The sequence below is a fragment of the Corvus cornix genome, chromosome 11 (genome assembly GCF_000738735.6).
Source record: "Corvus cornix cornix isolate S_Up_H32 chromosome 11, ASM73873v5, whole genome shotgun sequence".
Lineage (NCBI taxonomy): Eukaryota > Metazoa > Chordata > Aves > Passeriformes > Corvidae > Corvus > Corvus cornix.
In genome coordinates, this window is record NC_046341.1 from 8,528,213 (window position 1) to 8,547,633 (window position 19,421).

At 47.6% G+C, this 19,421-nt stretch overlaps 1 protein-coding gene and 1 long non-coding RNA gene across 3 annotated transcripts in view; one reads left to right on the top strand and one right to left on the bottom strand.

Annotated features, from left to right (window-relative positions):
- The window catches only part of GNAO1 (G protein subunit alpha o1), a 145,616-nt gene extending 140,910 nt beyond the window's left edge, over positions 1–4,706 (bottom strand). Inside the window, exons 1-2 of one of the 2 annotated variants that reach the window (XM_039558069.1) lie at positions 4,161–4,700; positions 4,034–4,076 (exon numbers count right to left, since the gene is read on the bottom strand). In XM_039558069.1, the coding sequence (XP_039414003.1) occupies positions 4,034–4,076; positions 4,161–4,278 (161 nt within the window). In that variant the 5' untranslated portion in view covers positions 4,279–4,700. Of the gene's footprint in view, positions 1–4,033; positions 4,077–4,160 lie in introns of both variants that reach the window. The other variant, XM_039558070.1, reaches the window with a different exon arrangement.
- Positions 3,978–17,371, top strand: LOC109144225. Its single transcript, XR_005602856.1, has 2 exons — positions 3,978–4,095; positions 15,601–17,371. It is a non-coding gene; the product is annotated as an uncharacterized LOC109144225 (long non-coding RNA).
- Positions 17,372–19,421: the final 2,050 nt, after the last annotated feature.

Below are 19,421 nucleotides of genomic sequence, written 5' to 3' on the forward strand. Positions count from 1 at the left end.
TTAACATAAAAACATTTTGTGAAAAATGGCACAGCACAGAAACTTATCAACTGAGTTACTGCCAGCACTGCTGGTGAAGTGACACACAGCTGCTCTGGAGGACATGCAGGGCTGGAAAGCTCCGGCATCTTGTGAAAAGGAGCCGGACCCAGCTCTCTACACTCAGCTCCGCAGGGGACAGAAGCTGCTGCTTCTGCAAAGGCAAAATCCAAAACCAAATCCCAAGCCCTGAGATTTTTCCTGTGTGCAGGGGAAGCCATGTCTCCTCTGGAATGCCACACCTATCACTAACCCCTCGTTTGGGAAGGTGAAATATTGCCCTGGCTCACCATTCAGAACAGTGGCTGCTGAGTAGGTGGCAGGACCTTGTTTTTGAAGCCATGCCAGCTAACTCAGCCTCTCTGTGTAGGCACGATTAAACACTGAATTCCCTGGAAGCCTTGTGCTGATGGCAGTGGATGGTGTCCCCACCCGAGCAGTCCAACCCTGCTCACCACTGGACCGTTGCATGGAGATTTAAATGTCTTGCTAAGCAGTAAGAGATGGAGATATGCTCGGTGTGCTGCTAGGCTGGGGCTTTTGATGAACAAGCACATTCACCAGAGTTTTAAGTCCCCACAAAAATATCCTAAAATAACATCAGTCTCGACTTCATGCTACAGTCCAGGTATTCCAGAAAAGAAGATTGTAAGTTCCAAATTCTGCATGTGCTCAACATTTATTTGAATATATAACATCTAAAAAGTGTTAACATTCATTGCACTGCTACATCATTGTGAATTTACTGAGATAGGGTGGTGTGAGTGGAAGATAAATTTCTCTTGTCCGGTAACTCTAACCTTCTAGCTTGGATTTTAAAGGAAAGCCCCAGATTTGCTTGGTTACAGATGGTTTTTTAAGCTGAGTGAAAACAGAATCTGGTCACAGCCTGATTCTGAATGCTATGGCACACTCTGGAGTCTTATTGGTTTGCATGGCACAACCATGCCTTTCAGGACTGTTCCTCTGACTAGCCTGGCTCTGACCCTTCATTTTGAGGCATGGGTGAAAGTACCTGGACTGCAGGACTGGCTGTGAAAAAATACAGCAAAATTCATCAGCCAAGGTGGAGATGTGCAAGGGTTAAGGGTGTCAAAACAACCATGGGTGCTAAGAAAAGTATCATTCCTAGCCTGTGGTGCCACTGTTTGAGATGTACATTCCAGACTCCAGTTCCACCTCTCTGTCAATCACCAGTACCTCTTTTTTTGCTCAATAACCCCCTGATCACCAGCTAAAAGGTATCCAAATATTTTACTAAAACATCCTGAATAAAATTTACAAATCCTTATCTCCATTCTGGCTACACTGTCAAATTACTGTAATTTCTACTTCTTCTCCTGCTACCTAACATTTCAAGGATTAACTGGGCAGTGTGTGACCTCTTCTAGTCCTATGTAACAATGTCCGCTCTCTGTTCCTTTGTCTTAGCATTCTCCAATCTGTCTGTAGATTCCTGTGCTTGTTTTCAAGGCAATATCCAAGTGTGAAGCTGCTTTAGCCACTCAAGAGGATGGGATTTATTATCTAGAAGCACACCAATAATACAGTATTAAAAAAAAAATAGCAGTCTCTTTCATCAAAGTCTAATGAACATGCGATTTAATCTTTATTAAGAATTCATTAGGTTCTCAGCAAGCCTGTCTAATGGAGCTTGACCAGGTGAAATGCTAATGCCCACATTATATTTAAATTAATTTTCAGCAATGTTAGTTTCCCCACGTTGTTCCCTGCACATCACTCTCCCCGGCACCCGCGGCTGCGCGGCTCTCTCCAGATGCTGCTGCCGTGCTCATAGCAACACCGCTGTCCCCACCCCAGCCTCCGCACACTTCACTGGAGTTTCCACACTCACGGATGCCTCCCAATTTCCAGCACTATAAGCCCATCCACCATGGCAGCTTCCTTGACATTTTCATATCAGGTACAAAGCTGCAAGCCCAGCATGCCTTACTTTGTCTCTTTTTAATGAAATGTGTGTGTATATATATACACACACACACAAAACAGGGTCTATTTCAGACCTCAATATACCAATCTAGTCCAGCAAACAGGTTATTATCTTGATGTGATTTGCTTCAAAAAACAAGAGCTCTGCTCTTTGGAAAACAAGAGTGATTGCATGCTAATTGTGTAGACAGTGTAGTCACTGCCTGCCCTCCTGCCTGTGGGCTCTGTGTGTGCGCTCTGCTGTTGTGAGACCTACAGACTCTCCCTTCAACCAAAACCCATCGCCCACCATTCCAGCATGCTTCTGCAGAAGCAATTCCTAGTGATTAAATAATTTATTGGTGTTCATCTGCAGTGACATGTCTCCTGATCCACCTTTTGCACACAAACAAGAGCAAACCAACCCCACCCCAGCCCAGCCCCAAACCAAACTGTGAGGTGAAAGGTGGGAAAATCCCCTTTCAAACAGTGAAAGGGGATGCTCAGATCCTTTACAGAATAAGGTACACAAACGTCGATGGGGAAAGCCACGGACACTACTGTGCACTGGAGGCGAGTCTCCCCGCAGTGAGACCTCCCAGCCCCGCAGCGCCTTGGGAAAAGCACTGCCTCAGGCGGGGATGATGGTTTCATTGAACCCCTGTGGGGTGGACACAGCGGCCACAGAGTTGATACAGATATATCCGGGTCACCCGCTAAACCACCCTGCCTGGAGGGGAGCTGGGCTGAAGGCCCAAATCTGCCCCCGTGGTGCACGCACATGCACACGCACATGCACACCCACACTCACACACACGCGCACGCACACTCACATACACGCACAATCACACACGCATACTCGCACACCGGGGGCGGCTACGGGAGCTCAGGGTAGCAGCTTGCGAGGGGCGCGGGTCCCTTTGGTTATTCCGGAGCCCCTTAGGCTTCTCTCCGGCCCCTCCGGAGGCAGCCAAGCGCGGCGCGGCCGCCGCCGGGAGGAGCCGCGCGGTGCCGGAGGGGCCCCGCCGCCGCCGGTGCGAGCCCCCGCCGGGCGCTGTCCAGCGCGAACCGCCTGAACGCCGCGCCGGGACCCGCCCGTCGGCCCGCGCAGCCCCGGATTCCTGCGCCAGGACCCGCACCTCGCTCCCCGCGTCCCATCCACACCCATCTCTCAGCCTCTACCCCTCGCTAAGCAACCCCGGTCCCGGGGGGGCCCCTCCCAGCCGCGGATCCCTCTGCAACCACCAGCATCGCAAAGCGGCAACCGCTCCCAGCTGAAATCCAGACCCTGAACCAGCGCCCAGGCTTGTTCCGTGATGGCGCCCGCCTCCAACCAGCCCGTCATGTTTATAGCGGTGGGAGGACGGGGTATTTCATTGTATTTTAATTAAAAAAAAAAAAAAGGAGTGGGGGGGAGAATAGTCGCACCACGGGTGTACCTCCACCCCTATTAGCCTTCCCTGCGCCTGCTTTCCTACGGGGTGCATTTACACCAGCCACGGGGATGCTTGGAAGAGACCTTGCAGTGGGGCTTTTCACTGCTGTTTATTGCACGGTTACATCTAATTAAACACAGGAAGAGGGTGTGGGAAGCCCGAGCGAGCGGCGCCGAGTACCATAGGGAGACCCGGATCCCAGAGCAGGAGAGGTTTGAATGAGATGAGCGGCCAAGCTCGTCGTTCATTAATTAAAAGGAGAAGATAGAAGCTCAATAAAAGGGGCTTTCAGTGATAGGGAGCCTTGGTTTAAATCCGCAGAGCCGGCAGATAACACCCCGACATTAAGCTTAACTGACAGCGGTTCGCTTCACGGGGACATCTGCGCGGAGGGGGAAGGTGGGCTGCCGGCCTCCCCCACCGCCGCCGGGGGCGAGGCCGCGGGGCGACGCTTCAGCACCAGCGGGCCCTGGACAGCGCCGGGAGCGGCGGCGGCCCCGCCGCGCTGTGCCTGCGCGGTCCCCTCAGGTAAACATGGCGCCCGCGGCCCTCGCTCACCTCCGCGAGCCCCCGCCCCGCTCTCCCGCCCCGCACCGCCGCTCGCTCGCCCCCCCGCCTGCGGGACTTACTTCATTTGCTTCACGATGGTGCTTTTTCCCGACTCTCCGGCTCCTGTTGGAAAAGAGATGAGGTGGGATAAGCGCGGGGAAGGAGGAGGAGGAGGGGGGCAATGGGGGGCGACCGGCGGGTTCTCACCGAGCAGGAGGAGTTTCACGTCTTTGGCCGCGCTGATCCCGTCCTCCTTCAGGTTCTTCTCGATGGCCTTGCTCCGCTCCAGGGCGGCTCTTTCCTCAGCACTCAGGGTACATCCCATGGCGGCGATGAAAATTTTAAAAAAAAATTAAAAAAAAAAAAGGGGGGGAGGGGGGATGCAGCCCCCGCCGCCTCGGCTGGCTCCCGCGGGCAGAGAGGAGGAGGCGGCCGGGGGCAATAAAAGAATTACAGCAAATGGCCGTGAGGCTCCGGGTAGCGCAGCGCCTCCGCGGCGGGGCTCCCGGCTCCCTCCTGCCCCTCTCTCCCCGCGCCCGAGCGCTCAGTGCATCCAGCGGGGCTGCTGCGGGCACGGCGAGCTCTTCCCGGCCGGGAGGCGGAGGCGGGGGAGGAGGTGGAGGAGAAGGAGGAGGAAGCGGGTTGGCGGCAGGGGAGGGTCCGTCCCTCTCCCGTGCTCCCGGCTGTCGCTGTCCCCTCCTCGGCGGGCGGCGGCGGAGCCGAATGGAGGCGCGGGAGCGGCGGCGGGCGGGCGGGCGGGAGGAGGGAGCGCGGGGGGCGCGCCGAGCTGCGCGCTCCCGCCGGCCTCGCCCGCGCCCGTGACGCGCGCGGCTCGCGCATGCTCGGGGCGGCCCCACCCGGCCCCCGGCCCGCTCCCGCTGCCTGCGGCAGGGTACCGCCACACGGCACGGACGGAGGTCGCGGTCCCGGTGCCCTTCCCTTGCCCCGGGCTCTGGCGCCTGTCCCCAGACGGGAGAGGCCGTGGCTCGGGCTGCTGTCTCCTTTTCCCAGTGACTCAGAGCTGGGGTCTGCCTTGGTGGAGGGTCTAGAGGGCAAGGCGTACGAGGAGCGGCTGAGGGCGCTTGGCTTGTTCAGCGTGGAGAAGAGATTGAGGGCAGAGCTCGTCGTGGGCTGCAGCTTCTTCAGGAGGGGCAGTGGAGGGGCAGCACCGATCTCTGCTTGCTGTGACAGGACACGAGGGAACGGCTGGAGTTGTGCGGGGGAATTAGGTTGGATATTAGGAAAAGGTTCTTCACCCATCATGTGCTTGAGCACTGAAACAGGGTGCCCAGGGCAGTGATCACAGCACTAAGCCTGACAGAGTTCAAGAAGCATTTCGTCAAGGCTCTCCGACTCGTGGTGTGACTCTCAAGGATGTCCTGTTCAGGGCCAGGAGCTGGGCTCGATGTTCCTTGTGGGTCCCATCCAACTCAGGACATTCCTTGATTCTGTGGTCTGGGCCAGCAGAGCAGGGTTGAGCGCCTCAGTGCTTGGGGATGGGACAGCAGTGTGTGGACGTGGGCACTCGGCTCCCCTGGGCCCTGCCCCATGCGCTGTGGAGGCCCTGGCTCCCCACGTGCCTTGAGGGTTCTCCACAGCTGCTGCACCCACACCCTGTGCCTGCCCCGGCTCCACAGTGCCCTGTTTGTGACCTGACCTGCGAGGAGGAGCCCTTTGGGAGCTCTTTGATCAACACTTGCAACATGAATCGTTTACATGCTCGATGCAAAGCATCAGGTTTCACCACCATGTTGGATTATGTTTTCCATCAGCGTAATTAACAGATGGTTTGGGTTTTTGTGTTGCAGTGTGGTCACAGATCTCACCAGATGACCTGCCTTCTTTTCATAACCATTCCATGACATCTAACAGTGATTTAAGAATTCTAGTGAGTTAAAATCCCACAATTTTCCTGGCAGGCTTTGCCATTTCAGAAGGTTGGAAAAGAGAGAAGAAAACAAATGTCAGTGGGGAAAATAAAATAAATAGAACTTTGTTTAAAATGCTTTCCTACAGGCCCAGACAAGTCACAATATACTCAACTTTAATCCATAACATTGATTGATATGTATGATTGATAATCTAGCTATAAAAAGATCTAGAGAGGAAAGAAGGAAGTGTTGAGCACAGCGAAGTAAAATGCATCAAACTAAAATGAAGATAATAAAGGATTGCTACCTGATCCGTGGAAAGGACACTCACCATTTCAGTAAACAAGAAATCTGCAAAGGGAGGTTTGGTTGTTCGGAAGTAGATGTGAATGCTGAGGCTGCGGATTTTGCCTCTAAAAGCCACTCCACCTCTCTGCCAAAAAGCACCCAACTACAGGAGGCTTGACAGGAACATCCCTGTGCTGTGGGCAGGAAATGCAGGACTGCCCCACAAAGCTCGGGGAAGGCAGGGGGCTGCTGTTCCTGCTGTTGGGTGTGGGTGACCATGTGCTTATACTGTGTTGGTTTTCCACTTGGAACCTCTGATCGCTGCCCCCTGTGATCATTTTACCTGCTGTCCTGAGTTCACCAGTTCCCACAGCCAAGACCCTTTCTTTAGGGGTAGAAATACCATTTCTAATAGCACTTAGAGCATTTTAAGCTGTCATGTTCTTCCTTCCAGGCAACCATCATCTCCTCCCAGTTTCCCATCCCTTCTTCCTCTCAGAACATGTTCTTCCCATTTTCCCTCCTCACCTCTGAAATGAAAGGGAAAAACAGGACATGCGGTTAACGAGGTAAAGAGGGGATATGAAAGGAGAGCAGACAAAAGAAAGTAAAAGGTAACTCAGTCTATTCAAGGACCAGTAATATTTACCACACATTTGTGAGCTAATAGAGGTGGTATATTTGAATTTTGGGTAATTTATTTCTGGAAGCTCAGGGAGCTGAGATGGACAAGCAAGCCTACAGCATGTGTTCAGCAGGGAATAAATGGAGATGGGTGCGGCTATAGAGCAGTTCCTGCTCTTTCATATTCACACAAATCTCATGTGTAAAATCAATAAGATCAGAATTTCAATCAATAAGTTTCATTTCAATGGTTCTAGCCAGAGGGAATTATGAAGAGTGCTGTATAGGAAAAACACAATGAAGAAATCCAAAGACGGTGTCCTCATGAGATGGCTGCATTTTCTTCCCGTCTCCTCCAACAGCTTGCCAGCCTTGGACTCATATTGGGAAACTCTCCAAGGGCTTTACTAAGAGAATTAGTCTTTCGTATCAGCCTCTGGCTACTCGTTATCTGACAAATTTGTAGCCCAAGCTTCCTGCCATGGAGAAAATTATTTCTCTTCTTCTTGACCAGTGTGGAGTCTGCACTCAGCCCTTTGTCCCATGAACATCCCCATTCCTACACAATAATCTGCTAATTTCTTTCTTAAGGGAAAATCAGAAATTGGCAAGTTTTTTCCTTACTCTCTTAGCTCTCAGAAAAATTCAGGGGAGCAGCTGTGAAATTGAACCATTTCTGAGCCATTTTTTTTGCTGCTGCTAACTGAGCAGAGCTGTAGGAAATGTTTCTTTTGAAATTTTCTTAGAGGGAAATTTCATTTTTTAAAAAAATCTGCTTATTCATGGCAGATGAATTTCAAGAACCTGAAAGAAAAAAGACTACCTCCTCCACCAAACAAAATGCATTCCAGCCTACTTGGCTTTTGAGATAAATATATAGGGTTTTGTTGCTGAAAAAGATGTTTCCCTTTTTCAAGAGCTGACAGAAGTCCTCTTTTAATAAAAAGTGGTTGCTGGTAGTAACAACTTCAGATGAAAATAGGCTTCTTTTTTTTCCCCTTGTAAATGAGAGAACCTCTCCATTAAAGGTGGAGAGGAAGAACTTTCTGGCTGTTCCTGCAGTTAAACTATTTCATCAAGGTGCATAAAGAACATACTTGTTTCTGCTCTCTCTTCCAAACCTAAGAGTCAGCAGTGTATTTTAAACTGAAGTCTTTATTCTCCTGTATCTGATCTGTGCCTCAGCAAAACCCAGCTTCTTTCTGCAATCAGTTTTCAACCATTGTGCTAGAAAAGTTAATCAGATAGTCTTCTTTAAGAAGTGAAGGGTGGTAACAGGACTGATGGATGCCTTTGAAAAAGACTGTGCCAAAGTGATGTTGCGGGGTAAATGACAACTGTATGATCTCGCGTGTCTTGTCCTGTTCTGGGGACTTCCAGACTGGGGAGAGATGAACCCTCCAGCACATCACCATCCTGGGCTCTGCTACCCAGCTCAAGGGTTTGTAGAGTGCTCTGGCTTTCTTCCTAGAATCGCAGAATGTTTGGAGTGGAAGGGACCTTTCAAAGCCATCTAGTCCAACCCCTCCTCAGTGAGCAGGGACAATTTCAACTAGACTGTGTTGCTCAGAGCCTTCCCCAGTCTTGCCTTGAATGTTTCCAGGAATGGAGCATTCACCACCTCTCTGGGAACCTACAATGTCTCACCCCCTTCAAAATCAAACATTTCTTCCTTATATCTAATTTAAATCTACCCTCTTCTGGTGTATAACCATTACTCCTTTTCTTATGGCAACAGATCTTACTGAAAAGTTTGTTCCCATAGCCAGGAGGTAGTAAAGAGGGGTGAGAAAACTATTCTGTGGACTTTGAAAAAGTCTCATAGCTACCATGACACTCCCACCACCACAACTGAGGTTGCAATAGTATTGGAGGGAATACCACATTGGATCCATCCCCGTAATTAGTTGATATTGCGGGATCAGCACATCCTCAGAGAACTGGTGGGTGGGATGAGGAGGGAGTGGGGCAAGCCCAGAATGATGTGACTGTAGGAGGAAAGCTGCAGAGCTTTGCAGCTTGTCTTTCCCCTGCTACTTCGGGATTGTTCTGTCCAATCTATAATCTTATATTCCTTCAGTACAGTTTTAATGTACGTGCTAATGGAACGGCCACCAATCCCACGGAGAGATAGCGATGCATTCTAGCAGATCTCACCATTAGGAAGTTTTCCCCGGATATTCAGCTTAATTTTTCATTCTTTAAATTGATGTCAATTACCCACCAGCTAAACCTAGTTATGCAGTGGAAGACAGGTTTAAAATACTGCATGATCTCACTAAATTGGAGAAATGGACAGAAATCAATACAATGAGAGGCAATAAGAACGCCCATAAAGGTTAAATGGTTGATGCAGGAAGGATTAATTAAATGCACAGATACTGGGTTAAATTGCAGATATCCGTACTTCACTCTTACTCCATACCCCACAAATATGTTCTACTCCAGCAAATCAAATGAAGTAGCACCTTAGAATTTGACTAGCGATTTAGAGAAGTAAAGATGAGTATTAAGGGAAGAGATGGTCTGGGGTGGATTTATTGTGTAGAAAATTGGCTATAAAAAAAGAATGAGACACCAAGAGTAAAAAAAAAAAGTGACCTGTCAATAAGTATAATTGGTGTCAAGAAGTAATTTGGACAGCCTGATGGAGTCTAGAGAAATGCTGAAAAAGCTAATTCTGTTGTTAGTTTTTCATGCCTCTCTGGGTGGACGATGATAACTACAGTACCTGGGAGTCACTGACTGGAGTCACCAGCTCCTGTCTTGGAACTGGGTGAAGATTTTTGGGCTATGGCTCATGGGGTTAACACATTTGCATGGCAGAGAGATACAACAGCCTGTCTTCAAAGTACTTGGAACTAACCTTAGAAAGTTTTCTGTTCAGGTCTGTCATGCCACAGAGAGGAGAACAGGATGTATTCTGGGGAAAGTAACAAATGCCAGAGAGAAGATCTGCAGAGGAAGCTGAGAACTGCATGTACCAGGGCTGGAGGAGGTCCTGGGGCTGGGCTGTCTACCAGTCCCAGAAGACAGCAGCTGAATGAAAGCACTGCTCAGTACTGTGCTTCAAACCAACGATTTCCTGAGGATCCACATCAGTTTCTGCCCAATAAAGTCTTTTTAATATAAAATTAAAGGCTTCTACTGCTTGTTTTAAGAAGACGTTTATTGTGTGGCCTGAAATAGGAGATTACCTAAATCATCAGAGAGCCCCAAGTTATGGTTTCTCAAAGTGAGAAAGAACTTGTCAATAACCCTTGATGTAGTGTGAGCTTCTCTCTCTTTTCTGTAATGACTTTCAACTCCCAGCTCTAAGGAGTCTTTGCAGTGTCAATGTTTTCCATTTTCTAGTGGTTCAGGGACACATGGTGGCTAAAAGGCTTGTAGGCCTACAAAAAAAATCGTAAGTGAAGTGATTAACTCTTTTGCTGCTGGTCATTGAGAGGAAATCAGTACAGTTTCCCTCATGGGTCTTTTCACTGTTAGGTTTAGGTTTACATAATGATGGGCTGTTTTCTGCCCCTTCATCTGATCCAATTTCTACTTGTATGGTAGTGCAGATATTTCTACTTCTATGGTGATGGAAGAACTTAAATGGAACAGAACTGTAAGTGGGGAAGAAGCTGACATCTATCCACATTCCACAGTAGGAAGTATATAATAGCATGGCTGATTCAGCAGGTGCACCAGTAACCTTGAAAAGCCACAAAACTGAAGCCATGCGATGTTGCCCTTCAGGGAAGGGTGAAATGGTGCCAAAAATGAGACAGGGTAGCTGACCTTGGCTTGGAGCTTAATGACGACAAGGATCCGTCAGCCCTTTACTACTTCTGTTTCCACAACATCAAAGGTGATGATTTAGTCGGAATTAAATTGTTCCAGCCACAATCCAGGAGTGCTGGTTAGAGTCAAAGTCTTGATTACTTTGTGTAGGAAAATGAGTCATTGCTTGGTCTTGGTGAAACTGAGCTTAACCTTCTGCATTGCGCATTCAAGCTCAGACATGCTACGGATTGCACACAAGTGTCATTTCATTCAGCTACTGTCATCAGATGCAAGACTTGGATAGACAATTAAAGTGGCTCCATTTACAGCACTTCAGGAACATTCCTGGTTTTGTATAAATGCTATCCAGAAACCTTGCAGCTCTCATTCACACAAGTAGTCCTGATGAGTGATCTTATTGAGGAATGCTAATTCAGTCCCTGAAAATATCAGTATATACTTGTAAGATTCACAGCTCTCAGAAGCTAACTCCAAGTACAAATATACCATTAGTTACCTACAACTCCTGCACTTTTTCTCTGCAGAAACCTCTCGATTTTTTAAAACAGAATTATCATTGCTTTTCTATTAGAAATATCTGTTAAAATATTTAAAAGAAGCATCAGCTCTACCAAGTGTTGTTTCAATGTTATGCAGTGCTTCCTGATTCTAAGTACTGATGTGATTCACAAAGGCTGGCTTTAGCTGACAGAGGCTGTAATCAGTGGAGGAAAAGAGACACTCCTCTGGAGGATGAATAACAGGAATCATCTCTCACCTCTGATTTTGAAGAGAGCCCACAGACTGGCTGTCCTTGGCTGAAGCGAACCTTCGCGAGTATCCCTCACAATGCCGTGAGACAAGGACTTGCTTTCATAGGGAGGGGATGTGGGAGAACAAATTCTGCACGTGCAAAACAGGCAGTGGTATTCTGAGAAGGTCATGTTGGGGGAAATGACATCTCAGGCAAGAATGAAACAGTACCTGAAGCTCCGTATTTGGAGTATCAGTGCACTCAATATCAAAATATTGGCTGGATGCTAAACCTGATCCAGGTTCAAAAAGCAGAAGAAAAAAGTCCTGTAGAAAAGATCCATCAAAGGTTATTAAATACAGAAAATTACTGCCTCTGGCTAAAGCTGTCCCCGGGTGACAGACTGTCAGGAGCATGAGTGCAGGAGGAGAGGCTGCTGTGCTCGTATCCCTCCTAGCGCAGCCTCCACCAGCCTTGGAGAGAGTCAGGGAGGCTGGGCAGCTCATCAGTCTGCCATGGTGTGGCCATTCTTACCTACTGAGTGTGGCTGTGGCCACCAAGTATCGTAAAACTTACCAAGAGGGGGATGTGTCCCTGGGAGCTGCTGTTGGCTGTTTCTCTGGGTTTCACCAGGCAGCAGTGAAACTCCCCGTGATTTCGGTGATGTCAGAAACCAAGCGTCTGGCCAGCTCAAGAGAGTTCTACATTAATGACTAAGGTGTTGAAAAATGCATTGTCACAGCATGAAGAATTCAATTTCTGTAGTAGTCCAACTTGTCTGAGATATATTTGACTGTTGCCTGGACCAGAAGATCTGAAAATTGGCTGAAAATGCTTATTCTGTGGCTGAAGAAGGGTTTTTTCAAATGCACTGCATGAGTTCCCTGATCTCCTAACAGAATTGTGTCCAGGAGATTTGGGTGCTGGGGTGGGATCTCTGGCAACCTGCATCAATAGTTCATGTGGATATTAAGCTGGCTGGCTCTTGCTTTGTTGAATTCATGAAATGTTGTATTATCTTCACCTCCTTTACTGCTGGAAAACAATTACATTAAATTATTAACCACCTGTCCTCTTCCACCTTTCAGCAGGTAGTCCTATAGTTTGGCTATATTGCTATAGCTATTGGCTATAGTTGTTCTTTTTTGGGATGAACAGATATGTAAATATAAGTTATTAATATCCTCATGATTTTTTTAAAAATCTTTGGAAAAGGTAGATAATCCATTAGCATACATATAAGAATGATATTTCTTTCTACCCTCTCTCCTTTTCTTTGCTTGATATGAAGAACAAAACAGGTCAATGGGAAGGGTTTTTTAAGTACTGAAGATGAATGTGGCAGGATTTAACCTGTATGCAAAGCTGGAAGTTGTTTGGAAGAGAGAAAATTCTGGCTGTATGTAAGTCCATTGCCTTCAACAGGCTGATTCCAAGGTAGAATTAAAATGTGTTTTCTCTACAGCAGAAAGTAAGGGTCTTAGCAGTTATTTTTTCTTCCTGATGATAATCAGTGGTTGTAGAGGGTTTGGAGGTTCATGTGACAGCCGTAGATCTCTTCTGTCCCAGGACAGCCCTGACCTGCACGAGCTGAACACCAGAGGCACGTACGGGAATGGACCTGTACTCCTGGCAGGAGGAGGATGGTTCAGGAGGGGTCTCTGGCAGCTCAGCACAAGTGTTATCAAGCAAATAAAATGTGCCCCTCCCCCCCCATCAGTCCTGTCTACTTTAGCATATGATTACAAAATAATCAAACCAAAGCTCAGGAAGGAACTGAGGATATATCCTGGGCAGTTTTGACATAAAAAAGTAGTGAGGTCGTGTATTTCCTCTATCCATTATAGCAAATGGGTCATACTGGCTGGCTGGCTCAGGAATAAATACAGTTTTAATCTCTTAACCAAGTCTACAGCAAATGAGTCTCAGTGAATCCCAGCTAAATGAAGAGATATAATGGATATATTTGAGGAAAGAAAAATCTGCTTTCAGTGTGGCTGTGCTGCTGGGTGAGTGGGTTGCTGGGCTCACCCTCCATTCCTGTGTGCCCAGGCGAGCCAGAGGATTTTGGGAATGACCAAGTCATGGTGAGGCTGCACAGTGATGCACCCCTTGATCACACCACTCCAGGAGCAGCCCAGGAGGCCACCCTGCCATGGGATAGTTGGTCACCATCCTGAGCCTTCTGTGATGAGCAAGTGGCTTCCGTGGTTGCTGGGTGATGGCAGCACTGAACAGCAGCGCAAACACATGCTTGTGTTGCTGGGCTGGTCCAAGGCAGGGGCTGGTAAAGCACAAATCTCTGCCTGTTTTTCTCTTTCCTTGTAGGAACTTCAGCCCCATGTCTTACTCTTGGGTCCTGGTCTCTGCAGTGAAACTGCAGTGTGTTTTCCTGTGGAATATAAGACAAAATGGAAATTAGGCTGTGCATTACTACCAGGGGGTCACAAAGAGAGCCCCAAATCCTGGATGCCATCCAAAAGGGGCTGCTCTTTTCTCTGAAAATCATTTTCACAATTTCTTTTGCAGTGCTATGGAGAAATACATCCCAAGTCTTCAAGCATTTGCTCAAGTTGCAGTAACAGGGAGCATTGCAGGGAACAGAAGAACAGGGCACTGAATCCTTAAGTATATACAGAGTTATCAAGTGGTATCTAAGTTCCTTGGGTTATGACCATAGCAGGACATGTAGGTCCCTACTGTCTCCCTCCTAAAATCTCCATCTGGTTCCAGTAGACACATAGGAAGAATGATGGAGTGTGTCTGAACAACTTTTGTGATTGTATGGGGCAGATGGAAGTCTAACAAAATTCCTTACTTTATAGAAAGAAGTGATAAAACCTTATCTGAAGAAAATCTGAACCTGTAAAAATCTCAGGTGTCTGAGATCCTTCTCCAGACCATATTTTACATTTCCTCTTTTCTTCCTGTGATGTTTTGTCTCCAGATTTTTTCTCCTTCTCTCTTAACTGTCTTTCCTCATTTCATTCCACACTGCTATTACCAGTTTTTTTTCTTGCTCAAATTCCTGCTCCCTTTTAGAGAGCATGGGGGTAGCTGGGAAGATGTCTGTGAGTCACAGATAAACAATCTCCTCTGTGAGTAACTATTTCAGATCTTGCCTTGCAATGACACAGGGTGCTGTCGGTGCCTGTTAAAGAGAAACCCTCCTTTGGGAGCGTGTCCTTGCTAACTAGGAAGCTTTTATCTTCCAAATACCTTTAAACCCACACTTGAGTCTGTGTTTGCTTGTCTCAAGACAAAACTCAGTAGTTACTGTTGGTGGTGCCAAGGTGAGATGATGTGAGCCTGTGGATACGAGTGCCCTGCTCTGGGTTTGCTTGCTCTCTGCACTGCCAGGAAGCTCTCTGAAGGTGGTTGGACACTGTTTATTTGCACAAGGCTGGGTGCTGCAAGAATTATGCTTACATGACTTCAGCTTAGAGCAGGGCAGATCCTGGCAGGGGGATGTGTTCCCCCACACTACGTTTGAGTGGGAGATTCTGGAAAAATTGTCATTATTTGGGGCAATATCAACACACCTGGTAGTGATCCCCCAGACACCCTCCATGCCAGTGTGACAGCCTGAAAAATGCTTTTTTCATGTGACACTACTTTGGGGCCAGATCTAGGGAGCAGGAGGTGCCCAATCCTTCCTCTTTGGGTTTCTCAAGACGTGTTTTTTCTGGGACCACTTGGTATGATGAGATGAAGAGCTTCAGGTTTGTGGCACGCTGCCTGTGTCCCAGTGGCTGTAGCATTTCAGGAAGGCGCATCAGGATGTGCATTGCAAGTCCTAATTTTTTTTGCCAGATTTGCCCTGTTGATGTCCCTGTGGTGGTGGCCCTGAGTGGGCACCATATGAGAGGAGAGCAGTTGTTTCCTACTGGTGAAGAGCAACTGAGGCAGCTCCTGTCTGTGCAGTGCCTTTGCTGATACAGTTTTGCTTTTCCCCTGTGACAGGACAGTCTTACCTTGGTTTGCTTGGCTTTATTGAGAGAAACAAGCTGAAGGGGTAGGAGTTATCTGAAACTCCCACTCATCTGCCTGGTACATTGCTTCTCTTGCAGAATATTTAGCTTTCAGGCCATGGAGACTGCATCAAGCTTCATCAGCTGATGTTGAACGTTTTTGAAGTTTCAATTGCTTCCTTGCCTGAGATGGAGCTATCATTTTTATTGCTTTGGTTGCTTAGGCAGGGAAAGGGAAAGATGAACAAATCAGTACAGCCCTCTTGAATTAGGATTGATTTTCATGAATTCTTCTTGTTGATTTTGAAATGCAATTGTTTCTAAAACATTTAATTGATTGAGGTTTTTTCTTTCTTCATTCTTTTCAGCAGCATTTGTCCTCAGCCATTTTCCACTGCTGGGAGAGGAAAAAAAAGAAAATAAGCTCTGTGTGAGATCAAGATTTCAACGCATTACACACCAAAACATTTGTTGCTATTTACTTTTAAAAGTGCCCTTCTGAGGCTGCACGGCTACAGCTGCCATCTGTTCCGGATTACGCTTTGGAACTCCTGGTTTCTCTGCAAACCTCCCGCCTGGCGCTGCTCCGCTGGCAGAGGGAAGAGGTGGTGGGGACAGGGCTGGCTGCAGGGGAACAGCACCTTCACAGCTGGAGCTGCAATCCTGGTTGTCAGGAGACCACCAAGATGGAAAAAGATTGCAGTTAGTGAAGGTGACTCCAGAGCATTTTTTCCAAGAGTCAGTGAGATATTCATTATGTGTTTGTTGAAACACCAGAGAGGGCCATGACAGGAGTGTTGCTACTCATCTCTGTTTAGTCAGACAGCAGGGTGATGTGGCTAGCATGTACCTGAGCCCCTGCAAAAACCTCTGCCCAGCTCAGCTCCTGAGCTGTGTGAGGTGGTGGCAGGACAGAGTTTTTCAAGGTGCAGGGGAAAAACACCATCCCCTGAAGTGGCAGGAGCACAGCTGTGTCGTGGAGTCCATCTCGCAGGCGGGGTGAGTAACTTCCAGTGCTGGAAATCCCTCAGGCAGCAAGTGTGCTTCATCACTTGATGAATCAACTGAGGGAGGTTTACTTCAGGAGCCAGTGCAGGCTGTGTTTAGCTCTGTGCTTTGGGAATAAAGGGCTTTTCCAGTACAGGAAACATGAGGTTTCATTGTGGTGTGGTCTTTTTCTCTCTTGTCCAAAACAGGTTTGTGCAAAAGGTCTAAGCAAAGTCTCTGGGATTCATTTGGCAAGGAAAAGGATGGACCTTCTGTTGCCAGATGTGCAGGCCCTGCTCTGAACTTACAATTTTCAATGGCTCCAAGAGCTTTCACTATTCCCTGCAGGTGGTGGGAAGCTGGAGAGTCCCACTGACCAGCTGCAAACCCAGTGGAGATGCTGGCACAGCATTTTCCTCCCTGCTTGGATCTGCCTTACAAGCTCTAATGGCAACAGATGCTAATTGTTAACATAACAGTCGTCACCTTTGTGGCTGTAACTCTTCTCTACGTGTCCCTGTACCCTTAGCCCATCCCAGCTCCCACATTACTGATATGACAAATGGTTAAGCTATGCAGGAGCTTGGAGATGGGTCTGTGTTTACCAGCTTTGCAAATCAAAAAAATGATGTAATAAAGGCTGAACTCAGGGTATTGCTTGAGCCTGTGTCAGGGAATTCTGGCTGCCTGAAAGGGTCCTGCTTTTTGCAACATGGACTTCTGAGGCCAAATTAATGAAATTTCTCAGAGACACAAAAAATGAGCACTGTTTTTCACAAGTATTCGGCAAACAAGAATTCTTGTTGTGCCAGGCTGTACAGATGAAGGAAATTTGTTTCTCTGGGCTGGATTCTGGATGCTTTTTTTGCATTTTTTGACTTGTGAGCTTGGATATCTGGGGAAAGTCTGAATTATGGATGATACAGTAGCACGGTTCCTCTGGGTCCCCAGTATGTGCTCTGAGTCCCCAATACACTTCTGCTACAGAGGCTAAATGGATCTGCTTTTCTAGATAGTCTCTTACTTAGATTTGTAATTACAGCTAGAAATAATAAATTTTTTAGAAACTGACAGAGTTTAACCTCCCAAGCGGTGAGCAGTTTTTAAAAATTGCCCTGGTGCATCTCAGTGACTTGAGTAAATTAGAGAAATATATCCTCTCATGTGCTTCTTGTCTATTACGCTTCTGCTGCCCAGAAATTATTTGTACAGCTAGCAAAGAGGCAAGCCAAGACAGCGTCCCTGTTTATAGCAGTGCTGCCATTTGGAGGATCTATTCTTGCTTTGGATCACCCTGTCCATGGAAACTCCAGTCCCCAGAGCAGCACAGTGGGCTCAGCGCTGGCACTTGGCATTCCTCAGCCAGCCCAGGGAAGACGGTTTGGGAGAAATCAGTGTGGTTTTGTGGTTTGGTTCTCAGCTTTCAATGGTAATGAGCTGCTCTGCATTTGGTGTGCACAGTACAGCTGCTCCAGTGCAGCCCAAGGATGGGCTCATCCAACTATTTTGGTTCACACCCCAGATTTTTATAGGTTTATCACTAATCACTTTGCATAACCATGGTGGAAACATATGCAAGGTTGGTTGTGCAGAGGCTTTACACTAGTTTGACCATGTTGACTCAGAAAAAAGTTTCTATGAACCTGGTGCCAGGTTTGTGAGGAGCTGGGGATGGGGAGGAATTTCTTTGCTCTTTAAGTGGCTAGATAGGCTGTGCTGTGATGTGCAAGCATTTAGGAGGTCTATTCTGGAACTAAACTACATGTTAGACCTTCTCATTTCCTCTAGGAATGTTTTTTCCCCCCTTGGTCTCCATGTCAATAAGATCTGGACTGAAATCGTGCCAGTGCTTTTCCAGATAATATCACCAAATGCAAGGGAAAGGAATAATGCACTTCCTGGATGGGTCCCTGGGGGCTTGCAGCGCTTCTGGTGACTGCAGGGATTCTGGCTGTGGGCAGAGAGGGAGGCAAGAACCATCTGGACAGCACTGGGATGGGAACGCGGTGGCCAATTTTTTCTTGGACTAATCACATCAGGCAATGGAGCCAGCAGCAAACTGTGTCACGAAGAATGTAAAATATTGGCAACATCCCAGGCCTTTCCATTAGGGCTGGATTTCCCATCTCATCTTCCTCCTTCCTCAAACCCGTGTTGATGCTGTTTTTTTCTTGAAGAATTAAAGTATGCCAGATTCTGGCTTCTGTCAGGTCACAGTGTTGTCAACTCAGGCATCCTGCCACAGCCCAGTAGAGTCTTAGGGAATCTGCTCTCTGAGGTTACGAAATCAAAGCTTGAATTGTAATAGAGGATTAATCTTTTCAAATTCACCTTTAGGCCATGAAATTCTGACCATCTCCATATTCATATTGTAAATGGGTTTTATACGTTTGCTGGAAAAAGCAAGGAGGTGGGATAGTTTGCATTCTCCTTGCTGGAAAGCAACACTTTTTAACCCTTTGGGTCTGATACATGTGGCTGGAGGGAGTGAGATTGGCTTTTTGCTGAAGGCTGGGGTTAAATTTGAGAGGCATGTGGGAGCTGAGACACAAGTGTGACCTTTCCCAGACCAGGTTCCCAGCACTCCAAGGCTGACCAGCATCATGGTTTGCAGCCTCTCCAGCGCTGGAAGGCTGGGCTAGCAGACCTTACCCAGAGGTCTTCACAGAGCTGCCTGCAGCACTCTGTCCCTGCTACAGCAGCATCAGCAGCATGGTCAGATTCAGTGCTGCTTTTCCACTGCAGCCGCTTGCTTGAGCTCAGGATTCAGCAACTCTTTGGATAGAGATCAAAGGCTTCATCAGAGAATGGGGGTGCTGTTGGTTCTGCTTGGTCTCTAATCAAAAAAGCACAACCCATCAGCAATTCTTGTTGACAGGACATGCAGGGCAGTGAATCCCTTCTTTCTTCCAGTGCTTAAGAGGTGGTTTTGATTTTCAGATGCGTGATTGTGTTCCTCAGTTGTCAGGCTGTGTTTAATTATTTAATTAGTCATGCAAATTTCTCTGGCATTTTTGTACATCCATGTTGTTACTCTAGCAATTAAAAGGCTGCTTTGATGAGCTCCTCTTGTGGTGCGTGGTGCAGCAGAGCCTGCTCAGCAAGGTTTGGATGGGGTGGGCGGTGAAGTGATGAAGGCTCACTGAAGGACCATCAGGGGTACGGAGAGGAGGGGTCTCCTGCTGGCAGTGGAAGACTGGTGATT